This window comes from Ascaphus truei, chromosome 3, assembly GCF_040206685.1.
Source record: "Ascaphus truei isolate aAscTru1 chromosome 3, aAscTru1.hap1, whole genome shotgun sequence".
In the NCBI taxonomy this organism is placed as follows: domain Eukaryota; kingdom Metazoa; phylum Chordata; class Amphibia; order Anura; family Ascaphidae; genus Ascaphus; species Ascaphus truei.
The window spans coordinates 222,824,520-222,841,694 of record NC_134485.1 but is presented as its reverse complement, the minus strand read 5'-3'; the positions used below and the strand labels follow the sequence as shown (position 1 = coordinate 222,841,694).

Here is a 17,175-nt window from a genome sequence, read left to right as displayed (position 1 = left end):
TTACCTGCCCACGTTTCCAATCTCTCCAAGTCCTTCTGAAGAGAAATTACATCCTGCTCTGATTCTATTACCTTACACAATTTAGTATCATCAGCAAAGATGGAGTCTTTGCTCTCGATCTCAACCTCAAGGTCATTAATAAACAAGTTAAAAAGCAGGGGTCCCAGTACCGATCCCTGAGGTACTCCACTCACGACTTTAGCCCAACCTGAAAAAGTTCCATTTATGACAACCCTCTGTTGTCTGTCCTTTAACCAGTTTTCAATCTAGGTGCATATATTATTACTGAGTCCAACTTTCTTTATTTTGTACACCAACCTCTTGTGTGAAACTGTATCAAAAGCCTTTGCAAAATCTAAGTAGACCACATCAACGGCATTACCCTGGTCTAGATTCCTACTTACCTCCTCAAAGAAACAAATAAGGTTAGTTTGGCAAGATCTATCCTTCATAAATCCATGCTGACTATTACTAATAATTTTATTTTCCATTAGGTATTCCTGAATATTATCCCGTATTAAACCTTCAAGTAGTTTCCCTACTATTGATGTCAGGCTTACAGGTCTGTAATTTCCCAGTTGTGACCTAGCTCCCTTTTTAAATATAGGCACCACATCTGCTTTACGCCAATCTTGTGGTACTGAGCCTGTGGAAATGGAGTCCTTGAATATTAAATATAATGGTTTTGCTATTACTAAGCTTAACTCCTTGAGAACTCTTGGATGTATGCCATCGGGGCCAGGTGCCTTATTAACTTTAATTTTTTCAAGTCGCTTATGAACTTCTTCCTCAGTTAACCAATTGTTCATTAATATGGAGGTTGTGGCTTCCTCCTGCGGCACTATTATTGAACTTGATTCTTCCCTGGTAAACACAGAGGCAAAGAATTTGTTTTATACCTCAGTTTTTTCCTTATCTCCAATAATCTGCCTACCCATCTCACACTGAAAGGGTCCTATATTTTCTTTTCTCATTTTTTTGTTATTAAGGTACTTAAAGAATTTTTTACGGTTGACCTTACTTTCTATTGCAATCCTTTTTTCATTATCCATTTTTGCTAATTTGATTGCCCTTTTGCAATTTTTGTTACATTCCTTATAATTCTGATACGATGTCTCTGTCCCTTCTGACTTAAAGAATCTAAACGCCTTCCTCTTATTGTCCATTTCCTCCCCTACCTGTTTATTTAGCCACATTGGTTTTGACTTATTTCTTTTATACTTATTACCCAAGGGAATACACTGATAAGTGTGCTTTTCTAACAATGTTTTAAAGACTGCCCATTTATCTTCTACATTTTTCCCTGCAAAAACATCATCCCATTGTATTACTACTAGATTAGACCTCAGTTTATTAAAATCTGGCTTTCCAAAGTTGAAGGTCTTTGTTGAACCCAAGTAATCTGTTTTTTGATAATTTATTTCAAATGAGACCATGTTACGATCACTGTTACCCAAATGTTCCAGGACTTGAATATATGTTATTACTTCTACATTGTTTGATATGACCAAATCCAGAACTGCCCCTCTCCTGGTTTGTTCCTCAATAATTTGGGTCATATAATTGTCTTTAAGCACCCCCAAAAACCTGTTCCCTTTTGTTGTAACGCTAATCTCATTGCCCCAGTCTATGTCTGGATAATTAAAATCCCCCATTATGCAAACATGACCCAGTTTTGATGCCTTCTCCATTTGCAAAAGTATTTTAGCTTCCTCAATCTCACAGATATTTGGTGGTTTATAGCATATTCCCACAAACATTTTCTTTATACTTTTACCTCCACTGCTAATTTCTATCCACAAAGTCTCTACATTTTCATCATTCCCTTCATAGACATCATCCCTTATAATAGGTTTTAGATCCGGTTTAACATATAAACATACTCCACCTCCCCTTCTATTTGTTCGATCCTTCCGAAAAAGAGAATAACCCTCTAAATGAACTGTCCAGTCATGAGTTTCATCCCACCATGTTTCAGTAAAGCCTATGATATCATACTTCTCCCTTGCAGCTATCAATTCAAGCTCCCCCATTTTATCTGTCAGGCTTCTTGCATTAGCAAGCATGCATTTCAGTTTTTTTTCAGCGTGTACTATCTTATCTGCTCCTTTCTTTCTGCGCCCACTTTGTTTAGTCTTTAGAAGTTTTCTAGTATTTTCTGTATTAACTATGGGTGTCTCCCTGCTTGTCAAACTTGCAGTTGCACCCATTCTACCTCCATATCACCTTGTGCAAGTGGTGGTAGTTTGGGTGCTACCAAGCCCTGAATAGACTGTAGTGGTCAGCTAGTCATGAGGTGACCATGACTAGCTAGACACATGGGCTTCTAAGGGGTTAATTAGTTAAAATGTTGTTACATGTTTCTGTGATGTATTTGTGTTTACTATTGCAGGTTGCTTTACGTTGTCTTGCCTATTACTACAAAGGCCAATATATGCATAGACAAGACCACTCTAATGCCAACCTGAGTTAGATGAATAAATCAGCAATATTTTTTGGTGGTCGCCCAATATCGGCAGGTTTCGGAGTATAATGAATAACCCGTGAATAAGTAATTTAGCGTTAATTACTTATTTTTATCTTCATTCGCCGCATAAAAAAATATAACCACAGTATCACAGTGGTCAAAAGCTCTTTAACACTGCTTTACTGCTGGCGATATGTCTCTAGTAAAAAGGTCGATACATAAAATTGTTGTTAAGTGAATCTAGCCTAATTTATTACTTCAAATTTTTTTATAACTGTAGCCAGGTCACCTGATGGCTACTATTCTGCCTTTGGGCTGGCAGAAAATCTGGTACAATCAGGTTTCTAGTAGTTGATATGGGGTTTCCCCCCTCCTTGAGTGACAGCGGGAGGCGGTGACATCCGGCCTGGGCATGACCAATCATGAGACAGACCTGATGCCCTCCTCCTGGATGTACTTATGGGCAGGTACTACTCAAATTCTGGAGTGCCTTTCCCCACTTGTGGAAGGTAGGTCACACAGTGAATAGGCTGATCATTGGGCCTTCTCCAGTCCTCTTCCCTCCGGGGAAGAGTGAGTGTGGACCATACCTCTGTCTCTGTTAGGGAGGCAGGGAAGAGCTAGAATGGCTGCGGGTGCCTTTGGCCTGTAGTGATGGTCCAGGACCATCCTTCAGTGGTAGCTGAGAAGTACTGCATCAGGCGGAAGCCTGCCTTGTAACTGTGTTGTACAGAAGATAATAAACCGTTCCTGTTTGCATATACCTCCTGCCTTGTGCGTGACCTTACTGGGGGGGAGAGGTAATAGTTCCACTGTGGGAGATCACCTACAGTTCCCTGGAGCCTACGACAGATGGAGGCACTGCACTGCTAAAGAATATGTAGGGTATGAACCCCAGAAGCCTAGTCCTGTGTTCCCATTACCACCGGTGGACGACTCAGCCCTCCTGTTACCAGCAGGTATCATGCACCACATGATCAGTAATGGCCAAATCTCCCACCGGGTGGGGGAAAGACCGTAACATAACTTTTATAGAACTTTATTTACATAACACTATGAGGATAATTCTATATGTTAAAGCGGTTGTTTGGACCTTTTTTAGCAGAAAAACCCATTAGACTTTAATGGATATGTGTGTCCAAAAATGGCCGCTTTGGCTTATATAGAATAAGACCCTACTGTATGTTAGCTTCCCAAATTGAGCCGATTACTTAAAAAAAAAAAAACCTTGTTTTTGATAGAAGGGTCGAAATACCAAGTAAATATTATGCAATTACCATCTGACACAGAGGCTTATTCAGTTGACTTGTATAAAAGTTTCCGGCTAATCACAGTGTGGTCAGCCAGATGAAAGCTTATTGAATAGGCCCCATAGAGAGATTGGTGGTATTATTCCAATTAAAAGCAGAGAGCAGAATTTCTCATCTGCCCTGATCCAGATAACGCTTTCTGACTTATTTAATAACAGAACACATTCTGACGGCAATTTATAGACTGTATGGGAACCCGATCGTTTACTATACTGTATATGCAGAATGCTTACAAACTCAGAATAACCTATTCACATGAAAGCAAAATATTACAAAAAATAAAGGAAAAATTAAACAAAACACAGATTCCCCTTCCATTGCCACAAACTATTTTCCACGTGTTTGGTTGTGTCTGTTGATAATCTCATATATCAACACAATGTGTCCCGAAAGCAATGGCATAGACTTTATTCAAATACAAGAGATATGAATTGAATACACATATATATCATAATTACCCGTCTTAGTCTGCGGTTCTTCCGTGCTGGAAAATACCCCAGGCTCAGACAAATTTAACTCTGTTATTTCAGTGGGAGCTGAAACAAAGTAAACAAATATGTTCTGTTTTCATGTTTTACTCTTCTTTAATCTGTGGATTTGGGCACTTACATGAATATAGGCTGTCCATCCAAGTTTGTATCCTCTACTTAAAGTAAAAAAGATCTTACATTAAAGGATATTCACCTTAAACATTGTACAGTACTATGGATTCTTATATTTAAATGTGAGGAAAGGAGATTCCACCAGCAGCAAATGAAACTATTCTTAACAGCAAGGACAGTGAAAACGTGAATTTACTACTACCCAGGGAAACTGTGATACCCATGGAAACTGTGATACCCATGGAAACTGTAATACCCATGGAAAGTGTGATACCCATGGAAACTGTGATAGCCGATACAGATGTAGCATGGCTCATTGTTCCTACAGCCATGCTACATCTAATGTGGCTTTCCCCTTCTAAATGTGGAAGCCGTATCTGTTTGGTGTGAGACTGCATCTGTGTATAGTTGCAACTCTGGGAATCCTATTAGTCAAGTTCTGCCAACAGCTAAATAAATATGGTGATATAAGAAGGAATGTAAAGATAAACCTGAGACTGATATTGTAGGAGGAAATTTAACTTTGTCTATAGTATATGAAAACATTGTTTTTTTTACCCATCAAAACTTAGTTAACACAATACAATAATTTGATATATATTTGAATAATAAAGGAACCCTCTCCCTTGCCATGAAACAGGGTATTCACTGTGAGTTTAATGTATGCACAGACCTTGTGGATGTCTTGGGGCACCCCACTTGTAAAGATTTAAATCAGAATGACAAAGAAACATGTTTATTAGTTGCAAGTGTCAGTCATGGAAATAATTGGTCCTGCAATGCTGCTTCAGCTTTGTGACAATGGTGTTATGAGCATTTTACAGTAGTAACCTTCCTTCTACATTTAAAAAAAAATAGATTATGCATACAGTACCATACTATAAAGGTTAGGTACTGTAAAAAACCTCTTTAAGAAAATATACCAAGAAATATGAAAAGAAAATCTACCAGGAGAAAGAGACCATTTACCCAGTAATGTTGCTGACTGTACAGTGTTGACAGATAGTTCTGTTCTTATCGAATGTTGAGTTAATGGATGAGTTGCTGTTAAAAGAAAACATAATCTTCCTAAAGTGGGTCGATGGTGAATTATTGCTCCAATTAACCATTGATGATTTTATAATGTATCATATACTCTAGGTAGGAAATGGTCTCTAGAAGAGAAGAAAAAAGCACTAACGAGGTTTTACATTTCCTTTGGAAGAAATTAAAAGTCACTGAATAAAGAATGATCTCCCCATTATTAATACATCTACCACATTATAATTGTATACAGTATCTTGCAGCAGTTGTGCTTTTGTCAGGAACCAACAATCTACAGTACATGATCAAAAAGAAGGATGTCAAGATCACGCAGAGCATCAGTTTCTGAAAACAAACTGGAAGAGTGAATATATTTGCCCTGTGTTGAAGTTTGGTGTATAATTGGCATCCCTGAAGAGAGAGGTTTGGAGGTCACATGATGTGCTATTGTAGAGAAAACTGTAAGCTTAACTGAGTGATTCGCAACCAGGGTGTTGTGACATCCAGGCGTGTCACAACCCCAAACAGTGTCTTTAAAACATTTTTTTTTTTTAACAAAAACAAGGCAACGTTTGGAAAGATATACAAAATACAACTTTAAACTTAAAAAATGTAAAATGTTAACACTGTATTTAAATTTAGAGTAAAAATAAGAACATCTCTTACATGGAACAAAATAGCCATGCTATATAACGACAGTATACCATAACACTAAAGGAATAACGTGTCGTCTGTATTTTAAAAAGAAGCTTAAGAACGTCAGACTTAACTCCTCTTAAAACGATTTTAAGAGAGCTCCAGAGCCAACTGTACTTTTCCCATGAAACATGAATACAATGACTTAGGGTAACTAGTTTTCATGAAGAAAATATAAGTATTGTTGTGTGCATGTGGAAGTAGTTTCAAAATGTCTAAAGGAAGAATATAGTTGATATTTCACAAAGTGTTGCTCAGCTATGTGACCTTGTGGATCTCACTTGGCGTTGTTATTTTCCCTATAAACATCATCATGGGAAAAGTCATAAGGATCAGATTTATCTTTCATGTCGGCCAATTGGATATAACATGATTACTCTGTCTCACAGTTACATCTATGGAAAAATATGAGAGGAAAGAAAACCAGAATGAACAGAAATAAAATGGATCTAAAATAACGAAGGACATTGAAAATGCATTATAACAGTGCAGTATGCTATTGAGATCGTGGTCCTGTATTTTTACTCTAAAAGTGATAGTGATTATCATTTGGTAAAAAGTGTTGCACTTAGAGAAAAGAGTATTTGTTATATGATCTCAGTATATTGTATATTACCCATGGTTTCCCTTGGAGGTTCCAAGGTGAGCAGGGTTTCCACTGATGGCATATCTGTGGATTCAGATGACATGCCATATGTGTCCGTGAGCAAAATTGTAAGCAATTTTAAACAGTCAGATAGAGGGAATTAATCAAATCAACAGTGAAGAATGAACCCATCGAACTAGTTAGGAAACACATAGATAGAAGGACAGTCATAAGGAAGTGGATATGTTTTAAAATGGCAGTTTTGCTACACGCAGCTAAATTGAACTGCATGGGACTTTTTTAGGGGGGGACAGTAATATATATTGAAATATTAAAGATACGCGCAAACACCATGCATAGTCCACTAAATAGGGTAATAATAATAAAAATAATCAAGAATGCTGAAATAAATGTATCAAATAGGTAGGCAAAATATGGAAAGTGAAGAAGCTGCCTTTTGGGATATGATGAATAAATGACAATAATGAGCAAAATTGTAACTGGTATATCACATTTTCACTTTTTAGGCAACAAAATGCAACATGGAGTGAAACACGATGGCCCTACTCACAGTGCTGTGACGTGTCCTTCTGCTTTTGTTGCAATAGAGCTGAAATCATTTAGAGACGGGGAGATGGTTTAAATAAGGGCCAAGAAAAAATAAATTGTATGACCCAGCATCAAGCTTTTCTAACAGCTGCATTACATATCAGAACATGCTAATCAAGTTGATTTGCATTTGGGGTAGACTGTTAATCAGATAAGTTCATATACCTGTGATCTAGTATATTCTATGATGCCCACAGGCGCAGGGCTTTATAAATTCCCCAATAGTAGGGGTACTAAACTGCAGTCCTCAAGCACCCCCCTCCCCCCACAACAGGTCAGGTTTTCAGGATATTCCTGCTTCAGCACAGTTAAATACTGAGCCACTGATTGAGCCACCTGTGCTGATGCTGGGATATCTTTAAAATCTGACTTGTTGGGGGGGGGTCTTCAGGACTGGAGTTGAGAACCCCGGTCCTATAGTATTTGTGCCGGGTAACTCCCCCCAATTAACAAGCTGGTAAACATGGACCAAAAAGCTGGAACAAGTGCTTTAAACCACTTATGCAAGATAAAAATGTCTCGGTTTTTCTCCCAAATTCTCCTAATGCATGGACTATGAGATACAAGGCTTCCACATCCCCATTTTTGGAACACTACACACACAGAAGCAGGGAGTCCCTGGAGCCGAAAATAAAGGGGTTCAGCTCCGGAGATCCCATGCTTCAATCCTATGTTACATTTTTTTTAAATGGTTTTTAAAAAATTGCATGCTTTGATTGCCTCTTTAAAAGACCTGGGCAGCCTTAAGTGAAAGAAGCCTGAGCTGCATGAGAGTATGAGGTGATGAACCATTATTACCCAAAGATGTTGCCTGTGACTGTTCATCGATGTCAGAAGATTCAGTGGAAACATTAGGTACAGGGATAAAGGGATGGGTTACTGTTGGGAGAAAAGGAGATGATTCTTCAAGTCTTAGGCGTAAGCACAAAATGTAGATGAAAGTAAAAATAAACAATACATTATCATATTCCTACACACCATAAAACATTGCATATAGCCAATTGACAATGTGAATCTTAATAAATAAACAAATTAATACATAGTTAAAGAAAACTGTTCGACGCCCCTGTGCTATTTCAGTATATGTTTGGATCAGTGCGGCTATGTGATCGCAACTTGCCGGAGGGGCCCTTACACTCTGGTGCCGTGGCCTCCCTGGAAATGAAAAGGTTAATAACCATTTAACAATGTTGCGTGTGCATCAATAGTGCAACTCTGTGTTTTATTGTAGTGAATTGCAAGAATAACTGTGTAAAATGAACAACAAGAGAAAAAGATACGCGTATTTTTAAAATCCACTTGTTTTTTTAAAGTAGTTTATCTCTAAAAATGACTGGATATATAATGATACATTCCTTAGCAACAAACATTTATATTCATAGGGTTGAAATTGGACTGTATTTTGTGACCAAGCACAAATTTATTTTTTATTGACATTACTCACTATAATAATAATGTGTGATTCCAAATGGGTGTCATTTACTTCGCAAGGTTATAAATGCCAGACTTTTAAATAGCTATTGAATGAACAGATTAGTCTGCAAATAGCAGATTACAGTATAATGATATCCTAATATATAATAATTGTTAGAACGCTTATTATTATGATGTTGACAGCGAATAATGCAGTGTAATAACAAAAGTCATAGGAATAGGCCCTGCCAGTGTAAAGGCAAAGCTGCTGGGAGCCTATTGTTATACATATTAATGGAAATATATCTGGATGAACAAAAGCAAACAATGGGACTTGTTTGTATTCTTCAATGTCAATGAAAATCAAAAAAGCATAGAGTGGAGTTATACAAATATAATTCATGGTGACATCTTTTGTAGCAATCGTTGTTTTCTCATTTGAAACAATAGAGTTACTGATGGGAGAAAATAATTTCAGCTTAATTTAATTGTGGCTGCCATGGAATGTTATAATATTTGTGTTGCATGGTAGTCTTTGGTCCATTTTATATGCTGTGGTTGGAAAAATTACAGTTTGTGCTTTTTCACACCACATTATCTCATTTTGAAAATCATACGCTCAGTAAATCCAAAAGTTATCAGTTCATAGGCTGTCGTTTAAGCTACAAATGGCAGAATTACATTTAATTGAACAATTTAGGAAACAAAGTAAATGTCTTTCCCTGAAACGTCCAACAATAGCGTATAGACCATACTGTATTTAAACTCTGACCATACAATGCAAAATACAATGCATATGTGCCATGTTAATTTCTTAGGCTGATATACCAGTGGATGCATAACTGGACTAAAATCACATTAGCATGATCATTTTGTAGTAGAAAACCAGACATTATTACAACATAAATGATCAATGATAAGCTGATAATGCCTTTTCGAACCCCAAGCCCATCTGCAGACAGACAGATAGAAAGCTACCGTGCTGTAGCAACTTAGTTTTAAGTAATATACAGCGACTTAACAAAGTAGTGGTACGTGTCTGTCTGAACTAAAAAACGCATTTTTGTTTATTCAATGCAGTTTTATAGTCTATGTTATGTAATTACCAGGTTTAGTTTGTGGCTGTTCTTGGTTAGCAAATGTTTTAGAGTCAGAGTAAACAAACTGAGACTCTAGGGAATCTGAAAAAAAGACGAGACATTACAAAAAAGCAATTGCTCTCTAGGATTGCCTCCAGCAAGCAAAACACGGACAACCTGGAACCCGAAGAAGCCAAAAGCAATGCCCCAGAAGGGTAGAAAAGGAAAAGAGGGGCTGCTCCATGCAGAACTGCGAGCAGGCGAGATCACTGGCTTGCGAGCGGTTTGTAAGAGAACAAGAAATTGAAGTCATGAGTGGATATCGAGAGTGAATCGCTGTGTAATGTAACATACAGTACAAGATGAATCTGGGATGATAAAGTTCAGCGGTGGCATCCTAGAAAGAGAAAATACTTTGCGTGAAGGAGAATGGCGACAAGACATGGAGGAAATGTTACCCGTGGTTGCTCTGACCCATTGTAGGGTACCCGCTGATGAATCGGATGTGAAAGATTTCACCATTGCTTCACTTGTCACTGGTAGAAAAAATGTAAAGTGGAGAAGATGCAGACACAGAGGCCAAAAAAAGAAGTTTACTCATTAATAAACAATAAATGGAATTTTTGCTGTTTTTTTCCCATTACTTTCCTGCAATAAATCTGGTGGATTATATATGTTCAATTAAACAATGTACAATATTAAAAAAAAAGAAAGACGGTATACTGGTCATAAATCGAAACCACAGTTACCTCTGTTGAGAAAAATATAGACTTGTCTACAGTATATAATAAGGGTTATGTATAATTGCTAATAGTTGATTGATAATCAATTGATAATAATTGCTTCTATAAACATATTGAGATATATTATGGCATTCCTTAACTTTTATATTATGAACATTGTAATTATTTTGTTATCAGTACAAGTACAAATTGAAAAAGTAAGAAAGGAAGGTTTGGACTAAAAATGACAGACACACACAGACGCACACAGACGCACACAGACGCACACAGACACGCACACAGACACGCACACAGACACGCACACAGACACGCACACACACACACACACACACGAAATGTGCATTTAGAATGCAGGTTATTCTTTGATATACTTTAAAAATACCTAGAACAAAACCAAACACACTTCATTTAATGTGCAATGCAGATTTTTTGTCAGTAGAGGAATTTGTCACACAAGGATACAGAAGCATGTTTTCCTGTATTAAATAACATTATGAATACTGTACATTACCTGGTTTGGTGTCTTCAATGTCAGGTTCTTCTGAGGTTTGAGGGGCTGGAGGCGGCTGGGTACCTTTGGGTACTAGAAGAAAGCAAAATAGGTCTAAGTGTAAAATAAACTTGTACTTATACTTCTTATGGAATCTGCGAACCTTGGAATTCTGTTGTATTCTTCCTACAAAGGAGCAATGGTCCCCACGCCAAGTGGTTCACATAAGGGCTGAAAATAAACAACTGTCACAGCAAGCAAAGGAGTCCAATGGGAGCAATGTTTCTTCCAAGTTGGCAAATTTTATACATTTCTTTGTAATCTCTCCAAAAAAAATAAAAAAGGGTGAAAACTGTCAACACACAAGGACTAGTTAGTCATTGGCAACAGTGAAATAAAAACATGTAGCAAATAATTCTGTGTTTTTTCTAATGCTGGAACAATACAATGGTTGTCTTATACCTTTATAAAAGAGTGACTAGCAGAACTATAAATGGGGCTGCAGTACCTACTCTTAAAAGGTAATTCATAATATTTTAGATGTATTGTTTCCTTCTAGGGCTTATTATGAATCTGCTGAAGTAGCCAATTGGGTAGTTTTGGGCAAATTTCCCAATTGACTTAAAATCGTCTCTAATGGCTGAATAAGCCCCAATCAATTAAAAGTCCTAAAAATCAACAAAGGGGCCTATTCTAGTAGCCTCGATAACCCACTTATCGAGATTTTTTTTAGCAGTTATCGGCTCAAAAAAGCTACAGCTATTCAGAAAGCCTCGATAAGTGGGTGTTGAAAGCATTTTATCACCATTTTTTGCTCTTGCCCAAATACGCCGCCAGGTGTGCGGCGATAAGCCCCTAATCCCCAGTTTTGGGAAATTGTGCAATTCTAGTTGCCTCGATCAGGTTATCAAAGCTTTAGAATGTCGATTTTATCCAAACTTCGTCTCGCCAGAAAAAGCTGACGTGATGCTGGTGAGAAGGCGGCGAGAGAGGTACTTAGAAAAAAAAGGCATTTTTCCTACATTGGATTGGTTCTGGGGGTATCCGGAGCTGATACACATGAACACCAGCACCGGAGACCCCCAGCATTAATCCGATGCAAAGAAAATGCATTTATAGGCAACTTCATTACCTTAGCGGCTAACCCCCCTTGCCTGCTACCCAACCGGGAGGACTAACCACCCACCCTGGGGACACTATACGTACCCTCTACCCATTGATTGGCACAGTGGTACATCATGCCCATATAATATGGGCATGATAAACCACTATAGCAGTCAATGGCCAACCTAAAAATAATTCATCAAGCACAAAAATAAAAGATATACACAAGCACTTAAACACCACAAGAATAAAAGAACTAAAAAGCCTCAACTACACTTCAATAAAATTATTCTAACACCAAAACCGCAAATGAATAAAAATTATGTTATCCCAAAATACTAGAATACAATTAAATAAACACCTAACCAACAAAACAATTCAAGGAATAAAACTGCTAACCAATCCTAAAATGTAATAAAAACAACAGGCGATAACTGTATATACCAAGGTAAAACTGCTGCCATTTAAGTGTGAAAAAATTAACACACAAAAAGTTGAACAGTATTGCTTTCATTAGGATTTTATTATTTGCTACATGCAGAGCATTGTTTTGGCTTAAGGAGAAGATGCCCAATTGTAAACTGTACTCGCAAAAAGCAGTACATTTATTATCTAGCACAATTCAGCTACATGCCAATTGAGGAGAAAATAAACACTTTTCATATACCCTGTATTAGGCAACAAAATATAGAATCACTTCAAAAGCAATAGTAAAAGAAAAAGGCCAAATATGCAAGGTATTCCATAATTCCAAATTGTCTATGTATGTTATCATCAGTTTGATGTTTATTAGCACTTTTACACAAATGTGTTTTATGCTGGAAGTTTGATCCACCTGATAATTCTCTCTGCACATTTGCATTTTTAATTTTAATATTTTACACAAATTGCCAATTGATTAGTAAAACTGGCCCTTATTAGCAACAATAAAGAGGTGAGCAATGACTGGATGAACCATGTGACTAATTCAAGAGGCCTTAGAAACTGAATTGTGGAAGGAATAATAGGACTAGATGTCATTTAGGGACATTCTGAATCAAAACACTATCATTTGGTTTGAACAATGACAGGTAGAGGTACCGAAGAGTCTCTAAGGGAAAGAAGCCAACTGATTCATTATAAATGACCTCCCAGTGGTCTCTGTTACAGAATACATTGATATACTGTAGATATAACATTATTTGTATTACTTTTCAGGCTGCAATATGAGCTGATTTATCACGTGTAATCAAAGACTTTGCTGCACAGGGAGCAATATTCCTGTCTACTGAGCTTTCACTTGGAATTGCAATAACAAATATACATATTTTTCACATTGACATTTATTAGATTCAGGTGTGCTAGAATAACCATTCCATAGAAATGCTTTAAGAAAAACTAGGCCAAAATAAATAAAAGTGAGTGTGGCTTTTTTATGCCTGCAGAAAAAAATGTTCAAGTCTCCTTATGCAAAATTAAAATAGACTTCAATAGTTAAATAAACTTCATAGCATACTACTTCCGAATGTTTGATTTTATTGGTGAAAAGTCAGAGAGTACAATGTTTCAATCCACCCATAGACCCTTCATCAGATATGAAGCAGTTGTTCTGGAAGGGCTAGGCTCCCCCTTTGTTATGCATGATGCCGTTACGGTGGAATGGTTATACTGTTATGTTGTTGATGGTTATGTTTGATGAAGGAAAGGCTTTGATGTCTCGCATGGCTGTTGGGGCATTTCATGGCATGTAATTGCCCTTATAGCAGCGGATGTTGGGGGTGCACTTTAACTTTGCCAGACGGGGGCTCTGTGGTGCAGAAAAACCTTGTGGTGGCTGGGGAAAGCAAGTGGGCACGGCTCATTTGTGTGTGATTCCCTGGGGCCCGTCTCGCCAAACGGTTGGGCTGGTGGGGTGCCCGGCTTGGTGGGTCTTGCCAGCCATGGTTTGGGTACCATTGTCCTTTAACTAGGGGGGGAGCACACTGGCAGGGTTGGCACTTACCAGGGTTTATTATTTGTTTGAATAAAAGCCGGGGCCATTGTACCTCCAGACCGTCATTGTATTTTTATTGGTTTATATGAGTGTTGGGGGAGGGAGGGGGAGCTTCCTCACAGCCTCCAAGGTCAATCAAAATCTTCAGCACATGCTGTTTTTTTTAATAGAAGTAAATGGGATCTCTGTGATATTTTTTTAAATAATCGCAGTATTCACTAAGAATTATTCCTTCAGAAATGGGTTGCGATATGCCCCTCATTTGCATACAGGAAAAATGCATTAACTCTGCAGTAAATAATGCTAACAATGAAAATAAAAATGAACTAATTTAAAATAGTGTTAATCTGCGTTATTAATGCAATTGGGGAGGGCTGAGAAATCACACTTTTACCATAAGGTTATATAATAGGATTGTTTACAAAACCCTATGGCAGAAAATAATTTAACCAATTTGTAGGAAATAATAACCATTTAGCTGCCCAAGTGATCCGCTAGTGATATGCTGACTATGACTCACTTGGGCAACTAAGGGGTTAATAAATGAATACGTTGTTTGTAATAGGGACTTATCCTGGTTGAAGAAACTATCTCTAAAATCCAGCAGGGATCTGGCTAAGTGCAGCAGGCATTTAACCAGACTCCACCTGGCCAATTAAGTCTGTAAGGAGAGCCTCTTGTTGGAAACAGGAGAGAGATTCCTTAGCTCACATTTGGGCTGACAGAAGGAGAGCAGAGAAGCCTGCACACAGTCACTGTCTTGAGCACAAAGGTGTGCTGATATGAAGACACCCAGAGACCTATATTTCCTGGACACAGAGGACCCAGGAACCTGCCAGAGACTGACCTGGAGGGCCACCTGCTTAAGGTACCTCCTGAGACTTTGGGGTGATAGGCAGGTAATGGGAATATCCCTCCAGACCTGCAGATAGGGTCTGGGGAAGTAAGTTAGCCTTTACAAAGGGATAGGGGTTTGTTATTTTGTTGTTTTTGTATGTTTTGCCTTGATAAAGGAACAGGCTCAATAAAGCCAAGATATAATTTCACCCAAATCGGTCTCCACTATATGTACCTCTGCACACATCTCTACCAATGTTCTTTATGTTAATTATTTGTGTAGTAAAACTGGAATTATAATCTCAAGAAGTTTCCTATTTTCTATAGATTTAAATATCTATTCATATATCTGGACTAAGAGAGTCTGATTATTTTCTTCACACTGGTATGTTTCTCTGTCTATATATGAAGCCAATTTCACTTCTATCAATTTAACCTCAGTGCAACATGTATTATAATTCTCTGTACTGTATTGTCTCGTTTGTAAAGTACACTGTGGGCGCTATATAAATAAAGATGTACATAAATACATACATAATTAGTATAATGTATTTTATCACCTGTTCTAGGTTAGCTAGTCTTATCTTATCTATGTATATGTAGGCAAAACAGACCTAACGCACATGCTTGGGGTAGGCGATTGGTGATATTTTTTGGCAGTACAGTAGTCCAATATTGCCAACTATCGGATTTAGTGAATTGTATGTGAAGTACTGTAATTTGGTGTTAACTGATCATTTGCATGCACTGTATTACAAATAAAGCTGACATATTGCAGCAGTAAAAATACCCTTATCTTACAGTACAGTAGCTTTACTGCTAGCAATATGGCTTTAGTGAATACACAAAATTGGTGTTTAACACCAATAACGCCCGTTTTCATTTTTTATCTACGTAAGTAAATCGTCCAGGTCTTAGTTTCCTACCGACTTCATATGAGTTGATCTTTTATCAACTTAAATGTATGTACTAATTTGATAAATATTTAATACTTTTTAAATTAGGTACGAAAGTCTCACCAAGGCATCTCCATGACGAATGTTTCTTCTCTCTTCTAATCATTCATTATTACAATATATCACACCTGGATCATTAACACAAAACAATTGTTTTGATGGAAATTATAGAGACAGCTATTTTGAAGTGACACACAGAAAATGCATATTATAAGTTTGGCTTTGTATTTGATTCAGTGCATCACATTTGAGTTGTCACTTTTCAAACTATATTGAATATCCTGAACGACAAAAGCCTTGCAGCCATAAATGTAATTGTGTGACAGGACCATGTGAAATGACCAACTTTCGTCAGGTTAACCTAACTAATAAAGCATCACGTTTAGTTCTAGGAAATGTGACCTTTGGAACAGTACATTTTGATTAGTTGGTGTTCTATTGAGTTGTTAATGGTAAGCTCTACAATTGAATTAAACAATGCTACGATTCAAAGCAGCTTGTTGGTAATTATACACAGAGCTCTTCCAGATCACATTCCACATATTCCCAGAATTGGTGTTTGAGTAATTTTAAGAAAACATTTCTTATTGCTTTATAGCATTGTTGTTGCTTCTTCTTTTGCCCAATATTTGTTAGTCGAGCTATATTGGTGTGTTCAAGGCTATTAAATACTGCGCTTAGACTGATCACTCAAGAAACTATAAACGCTGGTTTATAATGTGCTATTCAGACAAAAGTGACTTTTCTTGAAACTGTGACGTGATGGGTTCACTGACAGTTGTTTATAGCTTGGGACCTTCACATTTAGGGGGTAATTCTAGCACTGTCAAAGCAACTATTCGAAACTTCAAGAAGAATTTACGGCTGAAAACGCCCGTAACTGCCGCTTCAGCAGATATAGAATAAGGCCATTAAAGATGCAGAACAGCTTTACCTGCCATATTTTCTATAATTACAAATTCCTAATGGGGTAATTTTAAATATGCTACATCCAATCAGGCTACATGCCCCCAACACATCAGGTTTTCAGGATATCCCAGCTTCCCCACAGGTGGCTCAGTCAGTCCCTGCTTAAGCACAGGTGGCTCAATCAGAGGCTGTCTTCAACTGTATCACCTGCGCTGAAGCTGGGATATCCTGAAAACCTGACCTGTTGCGGGGGCTTGAGGACTGGCGTTGAGCACCTCTGTGCTACATGACAGACAATTAAAGCTGTGTGAGACCCAGGCTAATTCCACTCTCTATACAAGATTCTAAGTTATACATTGTTATTATCTCATTCTTTCTA

The 17,175-nt window shown here is 37.6% G+C and overlaps 1 protein-coding gene across 45 annotated transcripts in view; it reads right to left on the bottom strand.

Annotated features, from left to right (window-relative positions):
• Positions 1 to 17,175, bottom strand: part of ABI3BP (ABI family member 3 binding protein) — a 425,352-nt gene that overhangs the window by 163,432 nt on the left and 244,745 nt on the right. For 41 of the 45 annotated variants that reach the window (XM_075590134.1, XM_075590143.1, XM_075590151.1 and 38 more), the window contains exons 11-17: positions 11,040 to 11,111; positions 10,244 to 10,321; positions 9,813 to 9,887; positions 8,092 to 8,172; positions 7,256 to 7,294; positions 6,715 to 6,768; positions 4,236 to 4,313 (exon numbers count right to left, since the gene is read on the bottom strand). In XM_075590134.1, coding sequence (XP_075446249.1) covers positions 4,236 to 4,313; positions 6,715 to 6,768; positions 7,256 to 7,294; positions 8,092 to 8,172; positions 9,813 to 9,887; positions 10,244 to 10,321; positions 11,040 to 11,111 — 477 coding nt within the window. The remainder of the gene's footprint in view (positions 1 to 4,235; positions 4,314 to 6,714; positions 6,769 to 7,255; positions 7,295 to 8,091; positions 8,173 to 9,812; positions 9,888 to 10,243; positions 10,322 to 11,039; positions 11,112 to 17,175) is intronic. The other 4 variants (XM_075590153.1, XM_075590159.1, XM_075590168.1 and 1 more) reach the window with 4 other exon arrangements.